The sequence below is a fragment of the Chiloscyllium plagiosum genome, unplaced genomic scaffold, assembly GCF_037043375.1.
Source record: "Chiloscyllium plagiosum isolate Xiang-an unplaced genomic scaffold, Cpla_swu_hap1 HiC_scaffold_13, whole genome shotgun sequence".
Lineage (NCBI taxonomy): Eukaryota > Metazoa > Chordata > Chondrichthyes > Orectolobiformes > Hemiscylliidae > Chiloscyllium > Chiloscyllium plagiosum.
In genome coordinates, this window is record NW_028270151.1 from 38,717,682 (window position 1) to 38,745,227 (window position 27,546).

General features: G+C 38.8%; 1 protein-coding gene and 1 long non-coding RNA gene across 4 annotated transcripts in view; one reads left to right on the top strand and one right to left on the bottom strand.

Annotated features, from left to right (window-relative positions):
* Positions 1–1,235: 1,235 nt before the first annotated feature.
* On the bottom strand, positions 1,236–26,472 carry lamp3 (lysosome associated membrane protein 3). 3 transcript variants are annotated; one of them, XM_043702342.2, is made up of 6 exons: positions 26,126–26,445; positions 23,065–23,420; positions 21,211–21,327; positions 18,095–18,155; positions 14,076–14,249; positions 1,236–5,167 (listed from the first exon to the last, which is right to left on the bottom strand). In XM_043702342.2, the coding sequence occupies exons 1-6, from the start codon at positions 26,163–26,165 to the stop codon at positions 5,031–5,033; spliced, it is 885 nt and encodes a 294-aa protein (XP_043558277.1). In that variant the 5' UTR covers positions 26,166–26,445; the 3' UTR covers positions 1,236–5,030. The 3 variants fall into 3 exon arrangements, with proteins under 3 accessions (XP_043558277.1, XP_043558278.1, XP_043558276.1); XM_043702343.2 differs by lacking the exon at positions 1,236–5,167 and adding an exon at positions 5,175–8,572 and having other exon boundaries at positions 26,126–26,458; XM_043702341.2 differs by lacking the exon at positions 1,236–5,167 and adding an exon at positions 11,296–11,685 and having other exon boundaries at positions 26,126–26,472.
* LOC122555993 (uncharacterized) overlaps positions 5,093–27,546 on the top strand; it is a 57,276-nt gene continuing 34,822 nt past the window's right edge. Inside the window, exons 1-2 of the long non-coding RNA XR_015759176.1 lie at positions 5,093–5,191; positions 8,569–8,672. This is a non-coding gene — a long non-coding RNA (uncharacterized LOC122555993). The remainder of the gene's footprint in view (positions 5,192–8,568; positions 8,673–27,546) is intronic.

Consider the following 27,546-nt stretch of genomic DNA (forward strand, 5'->3'; position numbering starts at 1 on the left):
CAATACACTGAAATTTCATCTTAATATCACAAATAACTGCAATGACTGAGACATTGATATTTTTTGTAACACCAACATGCAACCATCATGTTGTGTCCTCAAATTTTTCAAATTACATTAGAGGAGGAAGCGAATGATCTGCCTGTGGTAGATTTGATTGATATCTTGGCACGAAGCTGCCAGACCGGAACTTTTTTTTGTTACCTAGAAACTTCTTTTTAATGCTGTCTACATCAATCAGCTGCACTGCTTTCCATTTTAAAAAAAATACTTAGCACTGTTCCTTCTGAGACTCAATTACTTGAAAAAAATCTACGAAAGCAAAGCGTAAGAGGGGATTAACACATGACACGGTAATCAGGGATACTTGGCATAAAACTAAAGGCTGTTGAACTTGAGAAGAATTTGCCCTATATGAGAAGAACTAATTAAGAGACAAGGTTAGGGGAAGAGACAGTGATTCATATGAAAAGATAAGCTTATGATGAGATTGGCAAAGGGACAGAGGATAAGGACTAAAAAACCTAACCAAAATAAAGCGCTGGTTAAGTGAACTGTGTAATGGTACAAACTGGCTCACATTTTGTACTGGTAGAACTCTTACAATCACCAATGAGTGGGCAGCTTTTCAAATACATTTAAATAAATATGATTTGTTTGAAAAAAACATCTGACTGTCAAGGTATCCTTGAGTATCATGACAAATCTTCACCTTTTCAGAGATTAAAAGAAAGTGGAAATTGATAGGCATCAATTTTGAAAAAGAGGTTAGAAATGAGAGAGAAGAATGCCATGTTTGGAAGAGGGGACATGTCCAACAGCATGAGCAATGAGAACTAGATTAAAAGGATAATTCCTGTTAGATAGGAACAAGTTTTGCATGTTGACAATAAGCAATAGAGAGGAAAATAAGCTTATTTTTTCAGACAAGGCTCCTTAACCAATTGTCATTGGATTCACACTGTGTTCTGAAGAAGGATCACTGGACCTGAAGCATTAACTCTGATTTCTCTCCACAGATGCTGCCAGACTTGCTGAGTTTTCCCACCAATTTCTGCATTTGTTTCTGGTTTACAGCATCCACAGTAATTTTGTTTTCTTTTGTAGAGTTTCCCATTTGTTTAAATGGTGTTTCAGATATCATGGTAATAATTGACATTGACTCAATGTTCAAAATATAGGAGTCTTACCCACTATCAGAGGCAAAAGTTTAAACAAGATCATCAATGGCAGTGTTTCAAAAAAATAAGCTAGTTTATTAAAGCAAAAGGTAGCTACATATGACATTACAAATGTCCAGATCACATCATCCAAATGAGTCTTACATCTGTGAACTTTAAAAATTTTATTTTCATAGAAGTCAATTAACCCTGCTCACAAGATAGAGTGGCTGGTATTACTAAAGGTATAGTAAAGCAGTCATTTAAAAATCACACATCAGGTTATAGTCCAACAGGTTTATTTGGAAGCACTAGTTTTCAAATCTCCGCTCCTTCATCAACCACCTGACAAAGTAGCAGCGCTCCGAAAGCTAGTGCTTCCAAATAAACCTGTTGGACTATAACCTGATGTGTGATTTTTAAACTTTGCCCACCCCAGTCCAACACCGGCAGCTCCAAGTTTTAGTAATGTAGTAATTATTTTATCAAACCAGCACACTGACGTGATTATAGTTTCACTTAAATGTCAATTAATCGATCAACATGACCTTCCAGTTTCTGGATTGCCAGAGATTGGGCATATGACTTAGATGTTCATTGGAATCCTGTGGAAGTCTCAGCACATGGACTCATATACAGAATGCCCAGGGAGTTTCAATTTCCGATGGCTATTCCCTTGTTTTTAAATGATATTCTGCCAATATCTCTGACCTCGAACTGGAGAATACTGGAGAATTCCACAATGCATACCTGCATTCTTACTCAGTGACTGTTAAATAGATTAAAGTCTAGTTTAACATCTGAGTAGCTTTACTGCTGAACCCATCCATCATTTACACCCCCCCCGCCCTCAACTGTATCCCAACCTGACCAAACTCTTGACACAAACACCATCTTCAATCCGACCACCCCACCAAATCTGCCCTACCCTAAGTGACTTAGCTGAAACACCCTATTCATTCACTAACATTCATCTCTTTAATATAGCATATCTATTCAGTATAGCATATGGCAGTCTGTGGGCATTCCCTGTCTTCCTCCAACTCTATTTCACTTCAAGGGAGCTCTCTGAGGGATGCTTCATACAACATTTCTGGAAAATCATGGTCTTGGAAAGCCTCTAAGGAATCGTGAAGTTGTGTCAGTTCACAGAAGATTGAGGAGAGCTGCAATCCAATGATGGTTGCCACTCTTTGGGATTTCTAGGGCCACTGTATGATAGATGCTCCTTTGTTGAAAAATAAAAAAATCAAAATATAAACTACGTTTAAAAGTATCAAGTCTTTAATTTATATAGATATAAGAACATTTTTCTCTTATAACAATTCTAAAATAAAGACACAATTATACAAAAGTGGTTTATTTGTATTAATGAATGTCATAGACAAACAGAAGCGATTCACAGGTGAAATCAGAGCCTCAAACGTGTTATGACTGGTAAAAATGGACCAATTTGTAATTTCCGTATTCTAATCTGAATATCTGAGATTTTCATGAACAAAATGGTTTCAAAAAATGAAAAACACAAGTAATTTAAGATAGCCACACTGATCACCTGACCAAGTTTCATGAAACCATCAATGAACAAGATCCAGCCTGTTCTGAAATTAACATGTCATCAAAATGACTCATTCAGATCTCTATTTCTGGTTTGATTTACACTTTTCTGGAAGTTTCACATATGAAGTTGAAAAACGCATCCCAAATTTTTCAGCTTGAAAAACAATTACATTAGGCATGGAAATACACATGAACTTAAAGACCACAGCTTTTGGACAGATCAGAGAAAGGACAAATGGGTTTGTAACAGTAGAACTGGAAGGTTCTGTCTCCCTTTTTTCTAAGTTTCTCAAATAAAACAATATCTGGTAGTAAAGCATTCACCGAGAACAAAAAGATATGTACAAATTTTGATATTGTGGAGGATACACGTTATCAGTTAAACAACTGAAGCCTTAAGTTAAATGTAAACCTTAAGGACTCAAAGGACATTTAAACTGCATACTGGATCTTCCTTTTTGTGGTATACACTCATACCATTTTTAAACAACTTTATACCTGTGTGTATGTGCATTTGATAACCTATTTTGTCTGGTATTAGTAAACAAAAAAATTCCTCTTTTAGTAAAATCTTGTAATTGTCTCCTTAAACTATAACTTGCTAGTTTAAAATTAATGGAAATGTGCCTTAACTGCATTCTAAAAGAATTTTAAAAATCTTTGTTCCAAACAAAGGAATTAAAAAGTGGGAAGCTCCTCACTGTTAAAGCTGTTAAAAGTATTTCTAAACTCCTTGCACTCATTAGGACAATTCACAGGAATTACCAACATCAAGCAAAAACAATATTTATACTACAGGAGTGGAAAATTCCAATTGGTTGGTAACTAGATTCTGATTGGTAGCGGTATTGCCATTGAAAATGTAACATTTGAATGATGACTGAGTTATTGCTTTAAACAAAAAACAAAAAATGAACCAGAGAATTGCTATCACCTACTTTGTTCAGTTAAAACAGGCACAGTATACTTTCTAGCTGCAAAGAACAGAGATCTTATGCATTAATATGTTGCTTCCAATAACCACACTGAGCCCAGTTGACAATTCTAAATCGTTTATCAGCATAATTCTCTCACACTCAGGATCACTTAGCACATGTCCAGTTGTGCAATCACATCTAATGTTAGATCCTGTGTTTTTCATTTAGCAAGCATGGGCTAGTTTGTATGGCTTTGCTTATTGAGAACAACCAAATTAATATGCTCTTCCAATCCAATCCTCCACTCATTGGGGCACAAGTTCAAATACATTAGATGCGATTGTGCAATCAGCATAAGTCAGGAACTCTTATCAGTTTGCTTTAATTACTCAAACATACTGTTTCCTTCAGCAGAAACCCACATTTCAGCTGGTAGAAGCACATAAAAGAAAGCAAAACCAATGCAAACATTTCTTAATATCTTACATTCTTCATCAGATATTAAGAAACTTTATTCTTCTGTAAATGTAGCTTCATTGTCCTGTTTCATTTATTGGTACAAGCTTATAGTTAAAGTTTTGTAAGTATTGTAATCTATATAAAGGATATTGCACTTTATTGACATTTATAAATGTCAGCTACCATTAATGAAATTATTTCACACTGTTAGTAACGTATGCCTTTTCATTTCTAAAACTTATGATTTAAAAGTAACTAAAATTAATTAATTTAGATATGTATTGTTGAACCATTTATAATCAAATTACTGAAAGCAGCGAATACACATGAAGACAGAAAAACTTTTAAGGATAGCTCCAGAAAATAAAACATTCCATAGAAGATCTTAAAATCAATTTTTAAAAACCTAAAACGTAATATAGAAAAAACAGCCAACTTTGACTGAAATTATTGCTGTTCTCCATAAATTGACCAATTGTTATTAACTGTTTGTAGAAAAATGCATTTTGTATGAAATCAAAATGAAACCAATTTACAGGATAGAATCCCTTACTCCTTTGTTTTCAGATTTAAAAAAAATCAAAAGAACACAATAAAAATGCATTTGCCATCAAAATACGTTTCAAAAATTAGAATTGCTAAGCCTCTACAAAAAAGCTACATTACTCCAAAATCATTATAGTTTTAATTCTCAATAATTCTGATATAAAAGACATAAAAACAATCATAACACCATGTAGAAATATAATGACTCAATGGTAAGCTAATCCTCCACCAGTATATCAAAGCATATTTGAAACAAACCGTGTAAGTTGAATGGAGAGGAAATGAAAAGTGTTTGATTCAGCTGAGATGCACATCTTCAATAATAATGACAAGTGAAAACTAAGTGAAGAGGCGAGTAACATCTTTCTACTACATTTGATCTCTTTTCTCAGATTCGCTGATAGCCTGCAAATCTTCGACGCCGATAATACAAGTACACGACGATTACGATGATGATCGACACAAAAAGAGACACTCCAAAGCAGATGGGCACAATAATTCTATAATCCAAGAAGCATTCCTCCACTATAAAAGGAAGGAAGGATATGAGTAAACCTTATTTTTGTATAATTCACGTTATTCCATTTACAATCAAATATGACAGCAAGTGTCATCCATCACGATAGTATTTGAAAGAATGCCTTCAAACTGAAACTGAATGTACAATAATCAAAAAAGCTTCTGATATATCAACTGTCATTTGTCAAATTCATAAAATTTCTTAATGCCATCAACAAAATCACTGATTTATAGTTTCAATTAAAAGGCTAACAGGTTTGCAGAATGTGATCCTTAAAAGCACTCTTCAAAGTACCATAATCATGCATCATGATATTAAGATTAGTGTTTAGAAACAGTAACAAGAACAATAAGAATTATGTACGTGTGAAATTCAGCCCCTTCAGCCTGCTTAGCTATTCGATATAATCATAACTGATCCCATCTTACCCTCCCACTTAAATTTATTCAATGTCACTACATCCAAACTCTGGGATAGTGAATTCCAGTTTCATGACCCTTTAAGAGAAGTACTTTCTCCTTGTCTATTTTAAATCTGCTACCCCTTATCCTAAAATGATGACCTCTCATTCTAGATTGTTCCGCAAGAGGAAACATCCTCTCTAGGTCCAAGAGCCATGTGTTTTTAAAAAATCATTTTTTTATAAAAAGGATTGGAACACTGCCTATTAAATTTTAAATCAGTCATGTTTTCAACATATGCCTGGAAACCTTTGCTTTTATCTAACATTCCAACTCCTGAATTGATCAAGATTATTAAGATATTGTGCTGTAGGTTCACTCTTTTCCATCTCAATAGTAATCTTTAAGATGGATTTTAAGAACATTTATTTAATTTGGACATACCAAGAGGAAATATTTATTTTCCAACAATTTTCTTAACTATTTCATTCATAGATTGTCCTTAATCATCTCACTGTGGGCAACCTGAACCATTTTGTTTAAAAAATAAGAACTTCATTGTCACAATAAATCAATGGGAATGGTATAGACTGAAATTTTTTAAAAATGCAATGTAGTGACCTGAGGGATAAGAGGATTTATAGTCAAGTCCATGAGAATATTTTTGTTCATAATGGTATATGGTAATATAATTGTTTCAATACTCAAACCCAATCAATCAATTCAAGTTGATAATACATTTATGCCACATTTATACCATCTCCAACAAATGAAAATCTAGCCACCTCCCTTGAGATTTAACAGCATTGCCAATCACAAACACTTCTAACATCTTAGGAGTCACCACTACCCAGAAACTCAATTAGACTAACCAAATAAATACCACACCTATGACAGCAAATCAGAAACTAGGAATTGTGGGGCAAGTAACTCACCTCTTGACTTCTCAAACTTATCCATCACACATAAGAAACATACCAGGAATGTAATGGAATACTCCCACTTGCTTGGATGAGTTTTACAATATTCAAGAAGTTCCATGCAATCCAAGACAAAGTAGCCTACTTGACTGCACACCATTCACCAGTGCAGAGGCAACAGTGTACTATCTACAAGACGCACTACAGCAACTTGCCAATCTTCAACAGCATTTTTCAATCTCTTGACTTCTACCACCCAAAACAAGAGTGCAGACAGATGGCTCACAACCACTTGCAAGTTCCCTCAAAGCTGTAGACACGTTCATTCAGACTGTCCTTTTACTGATAATAGAGCCTGTTACCTAACTGTATTTTTGGTACATATACACAAAACATGCATTACAGCAAGTCAAGGAAGAAAAACCAAAACAATTACGAATAGCCAAAAAAGATTAGCTTTGCCAATGCATTAAAAAAAAATTCCACCAGGATAGACAACTTATTTTTAAAACGTCTGTACATAACAATGAAATGTTCATTGTTGTATAAACACAATTGTCAAAAAGTGTGGTGCTGGAAAAGCACAGCTGGTTAAGTAGTATCCAAGGAGGAGAGTTGACGTTTCGAGCATTAGCTCTTCATCAGGAATGCCAAACACAACTGGTTCATTAACATCTTTTAGGAGGATGACACTTACTTTCCTGCATCATCTTACTTTTATGTAACTTCAGTCCCACATTACAGTAGTGGCCTTTGAAGAGCCCGAATAATTATTTTGCACTGCGACTTATTTCAACTTCAGGGATACTAGAGATAAGCACTAAATGCTGGTGTTGCTCGTCATCCAGAGAATGAATGAAAATAACTGAACGGATATCACTGATTTTGCAATTAAAGGTGTAGCTAAAAGGATGGCAGAAAAAAAAAAGTACTGTCATAACTGCTTGTAGATACGAATGGGAAAATCCCCCTTTTTTGGATTACAACTATACCACTTATTATTCAACAAGAATTAATCATGGAACAAAAATGAAGGGGAATCTTAATTGGCAAAATTTATTCCCAGCTCAGTTAAAATTGCACCATATTTTAATCCTTGAACTTACCTGGCAAAGTACAAGAAAATCAGGAACATATTAGAATTTGATCAAGTTAAGGATTATAAAACTGTTTTAGTGGTGTCCTAATCCATAATCAAAGTGTTCTTCATGTAATAAAGCACTGCACAATAAAAAGTTCAACAACTTTTTAATTTAAGAAAAATATTGTTCTGCCTCAGGGATTTTTAAAATACCAAACATTCACAGGACATGGGTATCACTGGCCAGGCCAGCATTTATTGCCTATCCCTAAATGCTCAGAAGGCATTTCAGTGCCAACCACATTGCAGTGGTCCAAAAGTTGGTATGAAGATTTGTAGCTCGGGTACTCGTTGTTGTGGTTCTGTTCGCCGAGCTGGGAATTTGTGGTGCAGACGTTTCGTCCCCTGTCTAGGTGACATCCTCAGTGCTTGGGAGCCTCCTGTGAAGTGCTTCTGTGTTGTTTCCTCCGGTATTTATAGTGGTTTGTATCCGCTGCTTCCGGTTGTCAGTTCCAGCTGTCCGCTGCAGTGGCCGGTATATTGGGTCGAAGTCAATGTGTTTATTGATTGAATCTGTGGATGAGTGCCATGCCTCTCGGCATTTCCTGGCTGTTCTGTTTGGCTTGTCCTATAATAGTAGTGTTGTCCCAGTCAAATTCATGTTGCTCGCCATCTGCGTGTGTGGTTACTAAGGATAGCTGGTCGTGTTGTTTTGTGGCTAGTTCATGGATACGGATTGTTAGCGGTCTTCCTGTTTGTCTTATGTAGTGTTTTGTGCAGTCCTCGCATGGGATTTTGTACACTACGTTGGTTTTGCTCATGCTGGGTATTGGGTCCTTTGTCCTGGTGAGTTGTTGTCGGAGAGTGCATGTTGGTGTGTGTGCTGTTATGAGTCCTAGTGGTCGTAGTAGTCTGGCTGCTAGTTCAGAAATGTTCTTGGTATATGGTAACGTGGCTAGTCCTTTGGGTTGTGCCATGAGCTCATTCCATTGTCTTTCCCTTAGGCATCTGTTGATGAAATTACGAGGGTATCAGTTTTTGGCGAATACATTGTAGAGGTGTTCTTCCTCTTTGCAGTGGGTCTGGAGTCACATGTCAGCCAGTCCAGGTAAGGACAGCAAATATTTTCCTACAGAACATTGTGAGTCAGATGGATTTTTCCCCTGACAATTGATAATGGTTTCAGTTATCATTAAGTATGTCAAATTCGTAAATTAATGAATTCAAATTCCATCATCTATCATAGCAAAATTCAAACCAGAGTCCTCAGAACATTCAGGGTGTCTGGATTAAGCATTAGGCTAGATTACCACCAGGCCATCTCCCATCTTGTCTTGAATTTAATGATATCATACAAAAGCTGAATAGCCACAGGTATAAACCCTAACAGTGAATGCTAAAATAAACCTGCATCTAACTGGGTGAGGAAGAAAATAATTTGCCTAATAGCAACCTTTTCCTGAAGCATGCGATTGCCACAGTGTACAGAATTACATTCAGCTGTGAAGTTTGTTTTTAAACCTGATATTTTTGCTTTAACTGTTTGTTTCAAACATAACTGCAGATGCTGTGAATGAGAAACAAAAACAGAAAAGTTGCTGGAAGAGCTCAGGTGGCCTGGCAGTATGCGTGAAGAGAAATCAAAACTGAGGAAGGGTCACTGGACCAGAAAGATGATTTTTGATTTCTCTTCACAGATGCTGCCAGACCTCCTGTGCTTTTCCAGCAACTTCTTTTCTTATCATAAACAAAAACAATTAATACATGTGTGCAGGACCGAGGAGAGATTAAAACTGGCAACATGTCTTGGTTAATCATCACCTAGCAAGACAAGGGATATAAGATGCAGGTTTAAACAAAGCTAACAATCACTGAATACTTCCCCGTTTTGCTCAATAGTTTGACTGAATACCATCTCAAACTTGAGATTCTTTGTGACCCTGTATTTTCTATACTAATTAGATATGTAGCCTCAACAAAATTCCAAGTTAATATTGAGTTAAATGCTAGACAAAAAAAGTGCAATTTTCAAGTGAATGTTGAAAAGTCTAATATTTCTGCACATTGCCAGGGTGGGATGGATCTTTGAAAAAGCTGGGAGCCTTTTTTTGACAGCAGGCCTGTTAGATGGATTTTATAGATAGGAGGTTGGCCTTTGTGACTGGCCAAGTTCACGACTCTGTAACGGTCTCCAATCTTGAAGAATGGTATAGTTGCCATACCAGGTCAGTGATACATCCAGACAGAATGCTCTTAATGGTGCATTTATAAAAGTATTTGCCATCATGCCAAATTTCCTTAGCTGCCCGAGGAAGAGGAGACATTGTTGGGCCTTTGTAACCAGTGTGTCCATGAGTCCAAGAAAGCTTATTGTGGATAAGCTCTCCCAGGCACTTGACACTCTGTTAATTTGTGGGGGTACATGAGTAACATCCTGCCAAAGAAAAGGGTACAGACGTCTGACCACACAAACCAGCCAGTTTTGTAACATTTCTACCCTACTGTTGTTAGGATACTGAATGGACTCTCACTTAACATTTGCCTGTACCTGTATTTTTGTTTTTGCTGCTGTTTACCCATTTAGGTATCAATGCTACTAAACTTTGATCTGCCTGTATTGCTTGTAAGACAAAGCTTTTCACTGTACCTCAGTACACTTGACAATAAATTTCAATCCATTGAAACAATTAGGAAACAGGTATATCAAATCACTTTTTGAAACTGATCTGTGCTAGTTTTAAAACAAAATGACTTACTGGGGTTTGGTTATGACACAATATGGATGTAACCATAAGACATAGGAGTGGAAGTAAGGCCATTCGGCCCATCGAGTCCACTCCGCCATTCGATCATGGCTGATGGGCATTTCAATTCCACTTACCCGCATTCTCCCCGTAGCCCTTAATTCCTTGTGACATCAAGAATTTATCAATCTCTGCCTTGAAGACATTTAGCGTCCCAGCCTCCACTGCACTCTGTGGCAATGAATTCCACAGGCCCACCACTCTCTGCTGAGGAAATGTCTCCACATTTCTGTTCTGAATTTGCCCCCTCTAATTCTAAGGCTGTGTCCACGGGTCCTAGTCTCCTCACCTAACGGAAACAATTTCCTTGCGTCCACCCTCTCCAAACCATGTATTATCTTGTAAGTTTCTATTAGATCTCCCCTTAATCTTCTCAACTCCAATGAATACAATCCCAGGATCCTCAGCCGTTCCTCGTATGTTGGACCTACCAGGGACCATCCGTGTGAATCTCCGCTGGACATGCTCCAGTGCCAGTATGTCCTTCCTGAGGTGTGGGGACCAAAACTGGACACAGTACTCCAAATGGGGCCTAACCAGAGCTTTATAAAGTCTCAGTAGCACAACAGTGCTTTTATATTCTAACCCTCGAGATAAATGACACCATTGCATTCGCTTTCTTAATCACGGACTCAACCTGCATGTTTTCCTTTAGAGAATCCTCAACTAGCACTCCCAGATCCCTCTGTACTTTGGCTTTATGAATTTTCTCACCATTTAGAAAGTAGTCCGTGCTTGTATTCTTTTTTCCAAAGTGCAAGACCGCACATTTGCTCACATTGAATTCCATCATCCATTTCCTGGACCACTCTTCCAAACTGTCTAGATCCTTATGCAGCCTCCCCACTTCCTCAGTACTACCTGCCTGTCCACCTAACTTCGTATCATCGGCAAAGTTTAACAAAATCAATCCTCAGAAAATCTCTACACAAGTGATAGAATGCTTTATTTTAAAATGCACTGGTGGGTTTATTGACAAGCACGCACACTGTACACAAGTTAATTATTTTTGTTAACAACTTTGGAAAGGAGATTTTAGTTTCTTCCCTAACAGCATTAAAAATGTTTTATTTACACATACTGTGAAACAAATTTTCTTCAAGTTGCTATACATAGAAAGTAGTAGAATTATGTCCATTTCAACAAATCTAAACAATCTTGCTGAATTTATTCATCCCTTAATAGCTTCATATTCTTGAAATTTCTGTCTTCTATCAATTGTATAGATAATGATCACAGTTAGAATCAATCCTGTCAAAGCGATTCCCACTAACGCTGGAATTAGTTTGCTCTCAGCATCCATTTCACATTTTGCCACTATAAATGAGAGTCAGATCAGCCATTAAATTTCAGGTATAATGTTTAAAGAAAATGTCAGTCAGTCAGTCAGTCAGTCAGTCAGTCAGTCAGTCAGTCAGTCAGTCAGTCACAATCTAGAGAACGTGTTACTGAAAAAGTGAAATAAGACTCACTTCTAAAAACTCATGGAACACTCCTGTGACAATAATTTAAAAAAAAGGGCATTTTCTTCCTTTGAGCTACCTTTCAGCTGGAGGTTTCAAATCAAAGCACGATGCATGTTTATGCCTGATCAGAATGCAGACCCAAATATGGATGATAGTGAATTGAAGAAAAAAAATGCAACTTTAGAGTTTCTAGTTTAATCATTTTCCAGCAACAGTCGTTTGGCTTCTCTAGCCAATTGAAATTCAGACAAAAGATTAGATTACTTACAGTGTGGAAACAGGCCCTTCGGCCCAACAAGTCCACACCGACCCTCTGAAGAGCAACCCACTCAGACCCATTTCCCTACATTTACCCCTTCACCTAACATTATGGGCAATTTAGTATGGCCAATTCACCTAACCTGCACATTTTTGGACTGTGGGAGGAAACCAGAGCACCCAGAGAAAGCCCACACAGACACGGGGTGAACGTGCAAACTCCACACAGAGTTGCCTGAGGCAGGAATTGAACCCGGATCTCTGGAACTGTGAGGCAGCAGTGCTAACCACTGCCACCGTTTGAACATTATAACCCTCTGAAATGACAAGCTTCCTAAAGAAACAGATTGGTTGATAACGGATGCACCATATGCCCAGTCATGAAAGAGTACAGAATCCTGTGATGTCATTTGAGATATTTATGGTCAAAGCAAGCAAATATCTAGTACCTTCAAACTTTTCAGACCAATGAGAGCATGAACATTGCTGAATTAAACCAAGAGATATCAGATTAGCAAATTCAATGTCAGGTTTAGAAAGGAAAGTGGAGGGGGAAGATTTGGATTTATTTACTGGAGTTTTGTTTTAAAAAAAGTTGAAGGAATGAATGAAACTTCATATTTAGCTTTACTCCTTCAAATGCCTGCACTCTTTATGGACCAGGCCAGACCCCTTCAAAACATCAGTTGCCCAGACCCTAACTTCATCAGTTGTTTTATGCAGGTGTAACAAATATTCCAAGAGTGATGCAGCTGGTCAAAAAAAAGTAACAAGAAAAAAATACTGAATAACTTAACCTATTCAAAAACCCAGATTATACCAACTTCATGCTGCTGTTATTAATACTTGCAATAATCCATACAAACAACCCTTGGCACAAGACAAAAATCAAACACAGGATCTTAAATCAGACATTAGGAGTATCAGCATGGACCTGCTTCTTTGGGTCAAACAGCTTCAAAACTGCGAGAGAGCACGCGAGAGAGAGGAGAACTGGCCACTTCCCTTTCATTGCACAAGTTCCATTTTTAAAAACTTGAAAGCCTTTTGCTTGAGTCAGTGTCTGGTAGCTATAAGCAAACTGACCCTAAAGCCCTTCAATTTAGATTCCAGAAAGCATATTATGATCTGTCTGGAAAAAAAAGCCAAAAGGATGTCACCACAATTCTCATCTATATTTCAGATTTTTTTTTGACTGCTCACTGGTAATTGTGGATCTAGCTATCTGGGTCCTGAACATCTTCTCTATAATACTTTCTTCCTTTATCATTCTTAAAGCCCAAGTTAGCTTTTGATTATTTGCCCAAACAATTCTTAAGTATGGCCAATAGTCAGTTCCTATCTATCCACGCATACAAAAAACCTACCAACCTAATATGTTTAAGTTTCAGATGGTTAATTAGTTATGTTGGGAACCCTCAGGGAAATAAAATCCTCAATTCTGATTTAGAGTACTGCCTGACTTTAGTAGTTAGCCAGGAGGAAAAAAGGAGACAATTGAAACCTGCTAACTCCTGAACAACTCAAAAAAACCTATTCCTCTGCCTGCATGTCTCTTTCCCCAAAATTCTACTAATCCTACTAGTTAGGATTTAAGGGTGTGAGGCAACTCCTATTTAAAATTTCTTTGGTCAACTTCTAAGGACACCAACAGAATGCATAATAACTTTGGAATAGCTATTTATTGCACTAAATTGTATCATTTAAATTGGATTTGAATTGATTAATCATAATAATGCTCTAGTCATGAATAAATATTAAATTTAAGAAAACCATGAACAGAACAGAATTGGATTGGTCATCTTGGACCAATCCAAAGATAACTGGCATGCAAGAAACCAAATACTACATTTCCTTTTCTTTTAGGATACCTGCTAGACGGAAGTCAGCCATTGACCAAAACTGGCTTACAGGAGATGAAAGTGAAGTTTCAACATTTTTCAAGCACTGTTCTCAGCTTTGTGAAAATAGAAAAGAACCTACCTTTACCAAATTTTCCACCAGTAATGTCAAACGCTTGGAGTTGAGTATTAACAATAAGAATCCATAATGAATTGGCTGAAATATCCACAACCTGCTTGCTTTTGCACTTGTAAGAATGCCCAAGTGTAGTCTTGAACAACTTTATATTCTTCACAGTACCCAAATAATTTTTCTCTGTAAGAAAATAAAACAAAAACCATATCCAGAAACAGAACATTGACAGCAATTATGCACATGCTGCCAGGAACTATCAGGGTTTAAATCCAGGTCCTTTGCTCTCAAATATTATTTGATTAAAATATTGTAAACTGTCAACATGAGACTTCTCTCCCTGGAGCAGTGGCTGTTTTCATTAAACCAGCATTTTTCCAATATTTTAAAAAATTTTTAAAAAAAGCACACATTAGGAGGGAATGATTGATGGCCTGATTTTATTTTCTCCCCTCAGGGAACATCATGTTAGGGCTCTTGTATCTGCTTTGTCTTTTAATCTGATCATTCATGATCAGATTTTAACTTCAATCCTACCTTTTCCTTAATATTTTTTTTTAAATAAAAGGCTGCAAGGAAAAGTCAAGGAACTGTTGACTGGTGAGCCTGATTTCAGTGGTGGGTAAGTTATTGGAGGAGATTCTGAGGGATAGGATTTTCATGCATTTGGAAAGGAAAGAAACTAATTAGGGATGGCTTTGTACATGGAAAATCACATCTCACTAACTAGAGTGATTTTAGGGGGAAGGTGACAAACAAGATTGAAGGTGACAGAACAGTGAACATTGGATTTCGAAGCATTTGACAAGGTTCCACATGGTAGACTTGTGCAAGATCTCACCATACTGAAGTGATCTGAATGTGAATATAGGACATATGGTCAGTAGGTTTGCAGATCACACCAAAATAGGTGTACTGGACAGTGAAGATTATCCATGTACAACGAGAAGATTGATCAGATTATCCAATTAGCAGATGTAGTTTACTTTATCAAAAATGCAACACCTCATTTACCCAAGGCAAACTGGGGCAGGACTTTTACAGTTAAGAGTAGGACCTGAAGAGTGTTGCCAAACCAAAAACAACTAGGTGTGCAGGTGCATAGTTCCTTCAAAGGCACAAGTAGGCAGGGTGGTGGTGAAAGGTGATGTTTGTACACTTGCCTTTATTGGTCAGTGCAACGAGTATAGGAGTTGGGATGTCATGTTGCACCTGTACATGACATTAGTGAGGCCACTTTTAGAATACTGTACAATTGTGGTTTCCCCATCTATAGGGAGGGCGTTAAACTGGAGGGTACAGAAATGATTTACAACGGTGCTGCCGGGTTTCAATTACAGGAAAAGGCTGAGGCTATTTTCATCCCCCCACCACCTACTCCACACTCTTCAGAGCAAGGGAGACAGAGGTTGACACAAAGCTAGTCCCTTTTTTCTTTAAAAAAAAAAAGGCTGTTCTTTGGCTCAAGGATACTCTGTCCTTTATTTTCAGAAGGGTAATAAACCAGGCCAGGCTCAGAGTCTGGTTTAGTTCAGAGCTGAAAATGATTTTGAGAAGTCTTGTTTATATGTAAACTGATGAAACTTCAGACCAAAATGATCATGTTTTAGAAGTGACCAGTATAAAGGGGAGTGGTCAGCTCAGTCCTGAACTGGTGAGGAGTTCAACAGTGAGCTGTGTGGAATCTCTTTCTCTTCAACCTGTAAGCAAGTGTTCCATTTATTCTGGTTTTTAAAGGGAGTTTGGTTACTGGGACTGTTGTAGGTGTTCAGAACAGCATGATTAGGTCCAGTTTGGATAGGAAGAGTTCTGTAGGGGTTCTTTATTCTGTTCACTTACCAAAACAAAACTGCAAAGTTATGGTCTGGGCTGCCTGCTTAAGAATGTTTTGAGTGGTCTGTCAGAGTCCATTACTGGATGACTTGAGGCTTATAAGAATCATGAGGGCCATAGATAAGGTGAATAACAAGTCTCTTCCCCCCCCCCCCCAAAAAGAGTACAAGAGTCCAAAACTAGAAGGCATAGGTTCAACAAGAGATAAACAATTAAAAAGGGACTCAAATCTGCTCAATCTTATCATTGTACATGGATAATCTCAGAGGGTGGTGAGTGTATGGAATGAGCCGTCATGTAATTGTACCGGCCTCCTCCATTTCTAACAACATTTAAAGGCATCTAGATGGGTATATGATTAGGAAAGGTTTACGATGGTTATGGGCCAAGTGCTGGAAACTGGGAATAGGTCAGATTGGGAAATCTGGTCAGTATGGACAAGTTGACCAAAGGGTCTGTTCTGTATGAACATTTAAGGCAACAGGGTTTAAAAAGCCTCAATAGTATTATTGAATATTGACATTACACAAATCTCAAATCTAACTAGAAACAGAAGTTGTGCAAATATTGAACATTTCATACAAGTGAACATTTCACCCTGTTCCAGATAGTAGGATGGTGAGAAGTGTTGCTCACCAGGACATTTACACTTGGACCTATTGCAATATTAGAAGGAATTAATAAAGGTTAGATGGGATTTTAGATGGATTTGTAATAGGACAAAACCATTTTATACAAAAAAAAAAGAGTGATGCCACAGTGAACAGAGTTCAATTCCCAGTTAGCATTACAGCAATATTTGCCACATTAACTTAACATTGATAGAGATTTCAAGATTAAGTTCAGGGAAATGTATCCCAGAGAAGAAAGAAAATTGGTAATGTACCACATATATGAAGTGATTCACTAAGTCACTGCAGTTGGATAAAAGTCCAATTAATGCACCTCCTGCCCAAAATCCACAAACCTGACTGCCCCGGCCGACCCATTGTCTCCGCCTGCTCCTGCCCCACCGAACTCATCTCCGCATACCTTGACACCGTCCTGTCCCCCTTAGTCCAAGAACTCCCCACCTACGTTCGGGCCACCACCCATGCCCTCCACCTGCTCCATGATTTGCGCTTCCCCGGTCCCCAAAGCCTTATCTTCACCATGGACATCCAGTCCCTGTACACCTCCATCCCCCATCACGAAGGGCTCAAAGCCCTCCGCTTCTTTCTTTCCCACCGTACCGACCAGTACCCTTCCACTGACACCCTCCTTCGACTGACTGAACTGGTCCTCACCCTGAACAACTTCTCTTTCCAATCCTCCCACTTCCTCCAAAACGAAAGGAGTAGCCATGGGCACCCGCATGGGCCCCAGCTATGCCTGCCTCTTCGTAGCATATGTGGAACAATCCATCTTCCGCAACTACACCACCCCCTCACCTCCCTCCAAGGCCCCAAAGGAAACTTCCATATCCGCCACAGATTCACCTGTATCTCCACACATCATCTATTGCATCCTTTGCACCCGATGTGGCCTCCTCTATATTGGGGAGACAGGCCGCCTACTTGCGGAGCGTTTCAGAGAACACCTCTGGGACACCCGGACCAACCAACCCAACCACCCTGTAGCTCAACATTTCAATTCCCCCTCCCACTCCACCAAGGATATGCAGGTCTTTGGACTCCTCCATCGTCAGACCACAGCGAAACGACGGTTGGAGGAAGAACGCCTCATCTTCTGGCTAGGAACCCTCCAACCACAAGGGATGAACTCGGATTTCACCAGTTTCCTCATTTCCCCTCCCCCCAGCCGGTCTCAGTCAAATCCATCAAATTCAGCACCGCCTTCCTAACCTGCAATCTTCTTCCCGACCTCTCCACCCCCACCCCAGTCTGACCTATCACCCTCACCTTGACCTCTTTCCACCTATCACATTTCCGACACCCCTCCCCCCTATCTTTTATCTTAGCCTGCTGGACAAACTTTCCTCATTCCTGAAGGGCTAATGCCCAAAACGTCGATTCTCCTGTTCCCTAGATGCTGCCTGACCTGCTGCGCTTTTCCAGCAACACATTTCCATCTCTGATCTCCAGCATCTGCAGACCTCACTTTCTCCTCCAATTAATGCACACAAGCTCATTTGAGGCAAATTACAATAATCCTAATTCAGATGTCAGATTTTAGTCATTAAGTTATAAAGTTACCCAAGTTTTTCATGGTATTCAGAGCAACACTTATTTCACTGACATAGTAATGTTTTCCATCCTGCAAGGAAAAAGATATTATAGGTAAGAATCACTAATTATCACACATTTCAAAAAATAAACTGTGCCCAAAGAGAAAAAAAAAGTCAGAATCTAGTTTTGATAAAAGGCAGTTCTCTTAACAGGATCAAGTCACAGCTGATGTATTCATTAACCATATAGGCTAATTAAAGTTGATGAGTACATATAAATTAGAGTGCTTAGAGTCAGATGTACAGCATGGAATCAGAACCTTCAATCCAACCTCATCCATGCTGACCAGATATCCCAACCTAATCTAGTCCCATTTGCCACCATCCGGCCCATATCTCTCCAAACCCTTCCTATTCATACACCCACCCAGAGGCCTTTAAATGCTGCAATTGTACTAGCCTCTACCACTTCCTCTGACAGCACATTCAATACATGCACCACTCTCCGCGTGAAAAAGTTGCCCCTTTGGTCTCAATCTTTCCCCTCTAGTTCTGGACTCCCCCACCCCAGGGAAAATACTTTGTTTACCCTATCGATACCCCTCAAGGTTTTATGAACCACTATGATGTCACCCCTCAGCCTCTGACGCTCCAGGGAAAACAGCCCCAGCCTATTCAGCCTTTCCCGACAGTTCAAATCCTCCAACATCCTTGTAAATCTTTTCCGATCCCTTTCAAGTTTTACAACATCCTTCTGATAGGAAGGAGACCAGAATTGCACACAATATTCCAACAGTGGCCTAACCAATGTCCTGTACAACCGCAACATGACCTCAACTCTTGTACTCAATACTCTGACCAATAAACGAAAGCATACCAAATGCCTCCTTCACTATCCTATTTATCTGCAACTCCTCTTTCAGAGAGTTATGAACCTGCACTCCAAGGAGGTTTTTTTTCCAGCAACACTCCCTAGGACCTTAACATTACATCCTGCTAAGATTTGCTTTCCCAAAATGCAGCACCTCACATTTATCTAAATTAAACTCCATCTACCATTCTTCAGCCCATTGGCCTCTGATCAAGATCTTGTTGTAATCTAAGGTAACCTTCTTCGCTGTCCACTATACCTCAAATTTTGGTGTCATTTGCAAACTTACTAACTATATCTCCTATGTTCATATCCAAATCATTTATATATGATGAAAAGTAGTGGACCCAGCACGGATCTTAGTGGCACTCCACTGGTCACAGGCCTCCACCACCACCGTCTACCTTTGAGACGGTTCTGTATCCAAATGGCTAATTCTCCTTGTATTCCATGAGATCTCACCTTGCTAACCAGTTTTCCATGGAGAAACTAGTAAAAAAAGGTTTTACTGAAGACCATATAGATCACATCCACCACTCTGCCATTAATCCTGTTACTTTTTCAAAAAGTCTCAATCAAGTTTGAGACTCCTGATTTCCCATGCACAAAGCCATGTGGAGTATCCCTAAAAATCAGCCCTTGCCTTTCCAAATACATGTACATATGTCCTTCAGGATTCTCTCCAATAACTTGCCCACCCCTGACATCAGGCTCACTGGTCTTGGGGCATATAATGGAAAGGAACAAGTGGCAAGTCCTGGCTTAAGAGGAGCCTAAAAGAACAGATGTCAGGAGGTCCAGTTCATAGTAAAGCACTGGTCACGCAAGTTGTACTGTGTAGGTCTCAAGCTGGATAGCAGAGCAATAAGTGTATCAAAGGGTCACTGGATTCAAAACATTAACTGCTTTCTCTAAAGATTCTGTCCAACCTGCTGCCTTCCTCCAGAATTTTAGTTCTGGTTTCATATCGTCAGCATCTGAAATTCTTGGTTTTAATTTTGATTTATTGGAGTACTGTATTTTCAAGCAGATATCCAGCATCAGGCTGCTGGATTATAAAATTGCAAAAGCAACTCAGACTGATTGCAATATATAAAAGATTAAACTACAGTATCCAAAATTAACAAGATTCTCAAGTTTTCATAAAAAAAGTGTCACTTTAAAATGTATAGTCATTACGAATTAATTTGACAAATTATTAGACAACAATCTAGACCTCTGCAGCAAATATCTGTTGGACAATACAGGAAGGCGAGTTAGTTGCACACCAGGTACACTAGCTCAGTTGGAGTGATAGAACCACATTAGTTACAGCTTACTGTGTTATCTCTTTCCTGAACTACAGTAAAGTTTGATAAAGGCACTTGGAAGTGCTTTTTTCATCTCAACTATACAAAGTAATAGTCATCATTTGGATAATATAGTTGATTAAAGGACATCACAGTGACAGCAATTTGACAGGTAGATGTCCATCCCAAAATGGATAGTTTTGCATCAAAATGATTTAGCAGTCATACTTGCTGGTGCACAACAGTTCTAAAGAAAAAAATGCACAGAAAGCACTTTAGATGTTTAAAATTTAGCATGAAAAATTATGCTTTTGATAAACTGGATAAACTATTGGAATGCATCTATTTCCTGGTGCCCTGACCAACACTTATCCTGAACTATTACCACTAAAGCAAGTTACCATGTTCTTCATTTGTCAGAATACTTTAGGTCTTGCAACTTCATTGTTTATTGCAACAGTGGCCACTGTAAAAGCAACACTTCTAAAAGAGGTATAGGTTTCTGAAGTGCTTGGAGACTTCCTAGGACTAGAAAGGTGATAAAGAAGTTACATCTCCCCACCACACTTAAGTGCAACTTTAACCATATGTCAAGTCTGTTGCACACCAACATCTTTAAATGGTCTTTTATACAATCTTAAGTATTCCTATGGCTTTCCAAAATTTAAGCTTCATTAAAGTTTTAGAAGTTCCCACAGTGACACATTTAATTAAGCCACTGACCTGATCAAATTAAGAACTTTATATAATGTATTATTTCAAAAGCATTTTAAAGAGAAATTGTTACTTTTAGTAAAGTGTAAGGCTACACAAATGAAGATCAAATTTTGGAAGCACTCACTTTCCACCCCCCCCCCCCCCCCCATACAAATACAGTAAATTCACCATTGGCTTATAGATAGTCACAGTTTAACAGTGTATTGTAACTGCAGTAATCTACACTAATTATAGATCATAACATTGTGATGTTAATAATGAACTCACGTTTACAAAGGTGAAGTTTACAAATCCCGAATTAAATTTTAGGATAATCCAGGAGGCAAGATTCCCACACTTTCCTGAGGCTACAGTCTTTGCTGGTGGAATATTGAAGTAGAAATCCTGTGAAGAGTTCACATAGCAGCATTTCAGAACTGTTCAATATGTTAAGTGGCAAAGTTTTGTTCTAAGGATTTGGATTGCATAAGCACCATTACAATGAAACTTTAGGCAGCAAAAGCAGTTTTTAAATTTGATAAAATGATTAGACATTGTTTAGATATTGATTAGATCATAGATACTGACTTCATAGCCTAATAGAGACTAAATGCAATTCTACTGGATGGATTTTAGATCAATTAAAAAGAGGCATCATCTTTTCACTGGGTCTTTACAAGCACCTGTAGTTTTACAATCAGAAGTTGAAGGCTCAGTTGGCTAACAAGAGTGTCCAGTGAGCATAAAGTCCAGCAAATCATACATACACTCATCCTACCATCATCCTCTGCACCAGAAACTGTCACCAGTTTAGGGCTCCAGAGCCACATCAGGTGATGTTTAGAATCAAACACCCTATGCAAACCATGTTACAAGACTCAAAGGCTCACATCACTACAACAGGACAATGCCATCAAATCACTCGACTATTCATTGGTTCAGTGATTTACCAACAAGTGACTCATGCAGTGGCCAGTATATCACAGCAAAGATGTTAACCAATTGTCTGTTCTGACTTTTACATATAACACCTTTAAATGTAGAAAAAAAAAGGTCCCAAGGGCTCCATAGGAAATTTATAAAATGAAAACCATCAAGCCATGTTACAAACCACAGTCAGAAGGACTTGAACAAGTTCAGTCCATGGCTACAGACTTGGATGGACAATTGAAAAAAAAAAAAATGAAGATCACTTAGTTTGTGTTGTGGTTAGCCATAACCCGTACCCACACCAAAACCAACCAGATTACACAAATCAGGAGTAAATCTGGAAGGAAGTCAAGGCCTGAACAATCACCCTATCCCATTCATAATACAACAATGTTCTGGATTTGCTAAAGTTGTTAAGTGTCATTAAACAAAAAACATACAGTAACTTCTGGCAATAACACACACATGGCATTAAACACCAGATTGGGAAACTGTCAGATGTCCTACTCCACCTGAAGCTTTGCTTTTTACATCCAAGTCTCTGCAGAGAAATGTGGATTGGTGAGGTTGGAGAGACGGATGCATTATATACCTACTAACCAAACCAGAGAACGCTAGGACTTGTTCAAAAAGTCTCTTTTTCTGACATAATCTTTTCCTTCAAATAGCCTCCTCACTGGGTCCCCAAACTACAATGTTTGGATTTTACAGTGAATGGGGTGGTGGCAGGTCCCAATTATCCACGAGCTAGAACACAAATTAAATCTCACTGTTCCCATTATTCTGAGCAACATGCTATCCACTCCTACAAGATTGGGGAACAGTCGAGAGGTCTGGCAATTTAGTGAAAATAAAGTTTTCGAAAACTTGTATAGTTGCAAACCTTCAGATATATGGACATTTTGAAATCTTATATAATCACCCATTCTGTACCTTTAAACAGGAATCACATCTGTCTAGACCAAAAAGTGAAAGTTAAAATAAAATGGAAGTGAAACAGTCAGTACCGATTCTACAACCTGATTCAGAATGTGCAAAGTCCCAGGCTTCTTATAAGGGCATTGCACATTTGATTACAAGTTCAGTGCAAGACCCAAAGAACACATTTACTGACAGTACAAGGTCAAGTGTAATGAACAGCAAACTCTGGAGAGAAAAACAAAGTTCTTCATGCTTCCATCAGAAAGTAGAATATATTTAAAAAAAACTTGCCTCCGTATGTTCTTTGACAAAAAGTTGTATTCCAAGTGTTGCCTTGATGCAAATAGCATTCTTGATTGAAACATTGTACTGTCCAGTCTCAGGCAGTGAAAAATTAGGTGTCAAAGTAGGGGGCACAGTTGTCAATACATGGGTAGTTGAGAGATTTGTTGCAGTCGTGTTGGTGACACGGGTGGTCTGTGCAGTCACGTTGGTGACACGGGTGGTCTGTGCAGTCGCGTTGGTGACACGGGTGGTCGTAGTAGGATGAGAGGTAGTTGTATTAGGTTTAACTATACTGGTCATTGTACTTGGCATATATGGTAATGCAGCATCTTCTTCCAAAGCAGCATAACTTGCACACAAACCTGTAAAAATAAAAAAACTAAACCTTATTGGCGACTTTAAACAAACAAAGTTATTGTATTTTTTTTTAAAGAATGTTTGTAACAGATTGCTGGGTAAAGGTAGTTCAGTAGCTCTTGTGTTAGGCACAAGGCTCAACATGTCAAGGCAAGTGAAAGAAATCTGTCTCTGCTTCCTCACCTTACTCTCTAAGCCACTCTACCTTTTTATATTGAATTTAAAAAGAGTTCAGACTTAGTTTATAATAAAACATTAAAGATCCAATTGATTAAACTTGCTTTCATATGAAAACATACTTGAGCATTTTTACCCCATTCTTACTGAACTATATTAAGTTCAAAATAGTGGCTTGAGTGAAGTACATTAGATCCAATAGTTCAAAAGACAAAAAAACCTGATAATCACTTGCTGAAACAAATATTTGACTATATTAAGACATTGGTAAATGGATGCCAATGATTTTAAGAAAAAGGTTGCTTGAATAGATTGAAAAGTTTCAATGCTTCTCTCCCCATTCCCTCCACAGAAAGTGATTTTTTAAAAAAATAAATCAGGTTTGCTCTTAACTTATATAGTGGTATGGAGACTTTGTAGTGCACCTCCCAAAAGACAAAACAGTAAACTTGGACAAGGTGGTTTCAGTGACCTGTACAGTTTAACCATTTTCCTACTGTGAAAGTCTCCAGAAAACAACAAGGTTTTTAAACGTACATGCTGTATCAGCAACCTGAAAATATCACTAGAACGGTCTTATTGAAGATTCCACTTCTGAAAATTAGCCATTGCACAGGAGTATAAAATTTAATGATTTTGAAGAAAACTATATACATGATGAAAAGCTTCAAATTAGAATGGGATATGAATCAATCTAATAGACAAGGAACTAACTGACATATTTGAATTATATATAAACATTTCCCAAATATAAAATGGTTAAATGTTTAGTACATAATGTATCAGTGTTAAATATCTTTGTTGGCAGCTATTGGGTTAACAAGTTATTACATTTTCACTTATTAAAATGAAATTCTACAGACATACCAATTAATAAGTGCTAGTTAAACAGAATTTTTATAAGCAATTAAATTCAAAATATAGTTTACTCAAATGTAGCCCAGTCAGAGAAAAATAAGCAAAGGACACTAATGTATCTAATCTGGCGGATCTTAAATATCCTAGGACGTTATTTAATGAGCGGACGAACTCTCCAAACCATCAAGGTACAGTATTCAGTCACCACCACCTTCTCAAAAGACAGGTAGGAACAGAATAACCCTGTTCTGGATCAGTGGTGCTGGAAGAGCACAGCAATTCAGGCAGCATCCGACGATCAGCAAAATCGACGTTTCGGGCAAAAGCCCTTCATCGGGAATAAAGGCAGAGAGCCTGAAGCGTGGAGAGATAAGCTAGAGGAGGGTGGGGTGGGGAGAAAGTAGCATAGAGTACAATAGGTGAGTGGGGGAGGGGATGAGGGTGATAGGTCAGGGAGGAGAGGGTGGAGTGGATAGGTGGAAAAGGGGCTAGGCAGGTCGGACAAGTCTGAACAGGTCAAGGGGACAGTGCGGGCTGGAAGTTTGAAACTAGGATGAGGTGGGGGAAGGGGAAATGAGGAAGCTGTTGAAGTCCACATTGATGCCCTGGTGTTGAAGTGTTCCGAGGCAGAAGATAAGGCATTCTTCCTCCAGGCGTCTGGTGGTGAGGAGCGGCGGTGAAGGAGGCCCAGGACCTCCATGTCCTCGGCAAAGTGGGAGAGGGAGTTGAAATGTTGGGCCACGGGGCGGTTTGGTTGATTGGTGCGGGTGTCTCGGAGATGTTCCCTAAAGCGTTCTGCTAGGAGGCGTCCAGTCTTCCCAATGTAGAGGAGACCGCATTGGGAGCAACGGATACAATAAATGATGTTAGTGGATGTGCAGGTAAAACTTTGATGGATGTGGAAGGCTCCTTTAGGGCCTTGGATAGAGGTGAGGGCACAGGTTTTTCAGTTCCTGCAGTGGCAGGGGAAAGTGCCAGGATGGGAGGGTGGGTCGTAAGGGGGCATGGATCTGACCAGGGATGCTGCCTGAATTGCTGTGCTCTTCCAGCACCACTGATCTAGAATCTGGTTTCCAGCTTCTGCAGTCATTGTTTTTACCTTACAGAATAACCCTGGCCCAGACAGCGACGCCCACGTCCCGTAAGTGAAAGTGAATATAAAAACAACTGGGACTAGCCGTTTTAGTACGGACACAGTTAGCAGAACACAATTGTGAGGACCATTCTTGAAATAATGTTTGCCCACGATTTCTCTAACAACCCGATAACTTGAAAGACAATCTCTGAAAACAGGCTTTTTAAAAAGTTGTTGCAGAGACAGTGCTAAAACGAATTTAAAAGCAGAGCCTATAATAATTATCCAGGATACACTGAAATTGTAAACTCGAACTTGCTATCTACAATTCCCGGGTAGTTAGAAAAAAAGCTTCCTATAACTACTTAACTAAAATCGAACTGTCTAGCTCCACCGGCCGAGACATGGAGGTAAGCGTTTAATAATCAAACTAAAAAAATTCTATACTCGAAACAGAACTTTTCCCTCGCGAACTATTACTGACTGCCGCATTTGACAACACGGTTGAATCACCTAATAGAGCAGGAATTCAGTATTAGAAGCTAATTACTTTAAGAAAGGAGAACCGAATATTTTTGTAAAATATGCTAATCAACTTACATAAAGGAACCAAGACAGCGATTAGCACCAAACACTTCATGGTTAAGCACAAATGAGATCTTGTCGCTGGAAAGACACTTGCGTAGCAATAAAGGCTTAAGTCACGGGACAAAGTTGAGACAGGTAGGAAGTGAGATCAAAAAATGGAAGACTCAATTTTCACGATGAGGTGCAGCTGTTTCAATATCGCCTTGTGACACGATAGTCGTGCTCCTACCTCTTCGTCAGGAGACCTGGGTTCAAGTTCCCCTAGTTGTGCAATAAAATCGCTAAATAAGTTGATTTGAAAGTATCTAGAGAGGTATGTTAGAAGGGACCTTGTGGTAGTTTCCCTATCCTTGAGCTAAGAGGCTTAGGTTCAAACCCGGCTTACTCTAGAGGTGTATAATTACATCTCTCTAAGCAAGTTGATTAGAAGTTGACGAGAGTAAGAGTCACAATTGAAAAGCGGGGGAACTTATTAATACATTTCTTTGAACTGTAAATTAAAGTGGCTTCTGCCCATTTTTATTTTGCTCTTCTTAACCTCCCCGCCCCACCCAACCAGGGTAAATGCAATCTTCGTATTATGTAATGTTGATGGGAAAGATAAATTTGAATAATAATAATTTTTTTTATTAAGTTGAAACCATTAGGTTGATAGAATCACAGATACAAATCTTGCAGTTCTGAAGCCTATGTACTAATGGCATGAGGGTTTACAACTGAGAGAAATGTACAGTAACAAGTTTGCAGAATGGATCCAAAACGCAGAAGTGCTCCTTATTTGCCATTTCTGAGATGAGTGCAACTCCAACAACACTCAAGAAGTTTAACATTGTCCAGGTCAAAGCAGTCTGCTTAATTGGTGGGCCACCTGAAACCTTTAACATTCACTCCTTTCATCACCAAATTGCATTTGCAGTGTGTCCACCAAGTCTTTGTTTTGTGCAGAGGACAGGGGCACGGAACTCCTGCGGATACCACCAAAACATAAATTCCGCTATAATGTAAATCCCCTACCTGCTGCCAAAGGGCAGTGTGTTCCACTGAGAATCTGCAAATTAGCAGAACAAAATTAAATCTGGAGCTGAGTACATGGATTAGTGGGTGTAAGTTCACGTGCAGCAAAGAGTGAGTCTACTGCAATTCGGTAGCAAATCATGGCTCCTTTGACAGCACCTTCCAGGCCCACAATCTCCACATTCTACAAGGATAAAGGCAGCCTCACCAACTGCACATTCCCCATTCAAGCATTACACTGTTTCATTACTGTCACTGGGTCAAAATCTTGAATTCTGTCCCTTACAACATTGAGTGCTTACCTACTCCTTGCAGATTCATACAGCACAGAAACATTCTCTTCAGTCCAACTTATCCATGCCAACCAGGTTTCCCAAACTAAATTAATCCCATTTGCCTGTATTTGGCTTATATCCCTC

What these genes read in the sequence shown, in the direction of transcription:
- lamp3 (XM_043702341.2), bottom strand. Translation starts at nt 26,165, where the DNA reads ATGAAGTGTTTGGTGCTAATCGCTGTCTTGGTTCCTTTAT. An exon ending in TAAACTTCACCTTTGTAAAC is followed by an intron (nt 18,156 to 21,210) that starts GTGAGTTCATTA and finishes TTTTCCTTGCAG; the next exon opens with GATGGAAAACATTACTATGT. An exon ending in GAATACCATGAAAAACTTGG is followed by an intron (nt 14,250 to 18,094) that starts GTAACTTTATAA and finishes ATTTTCTTACAG; the next exon opens with AGAAAAATTATTTGGGTACT.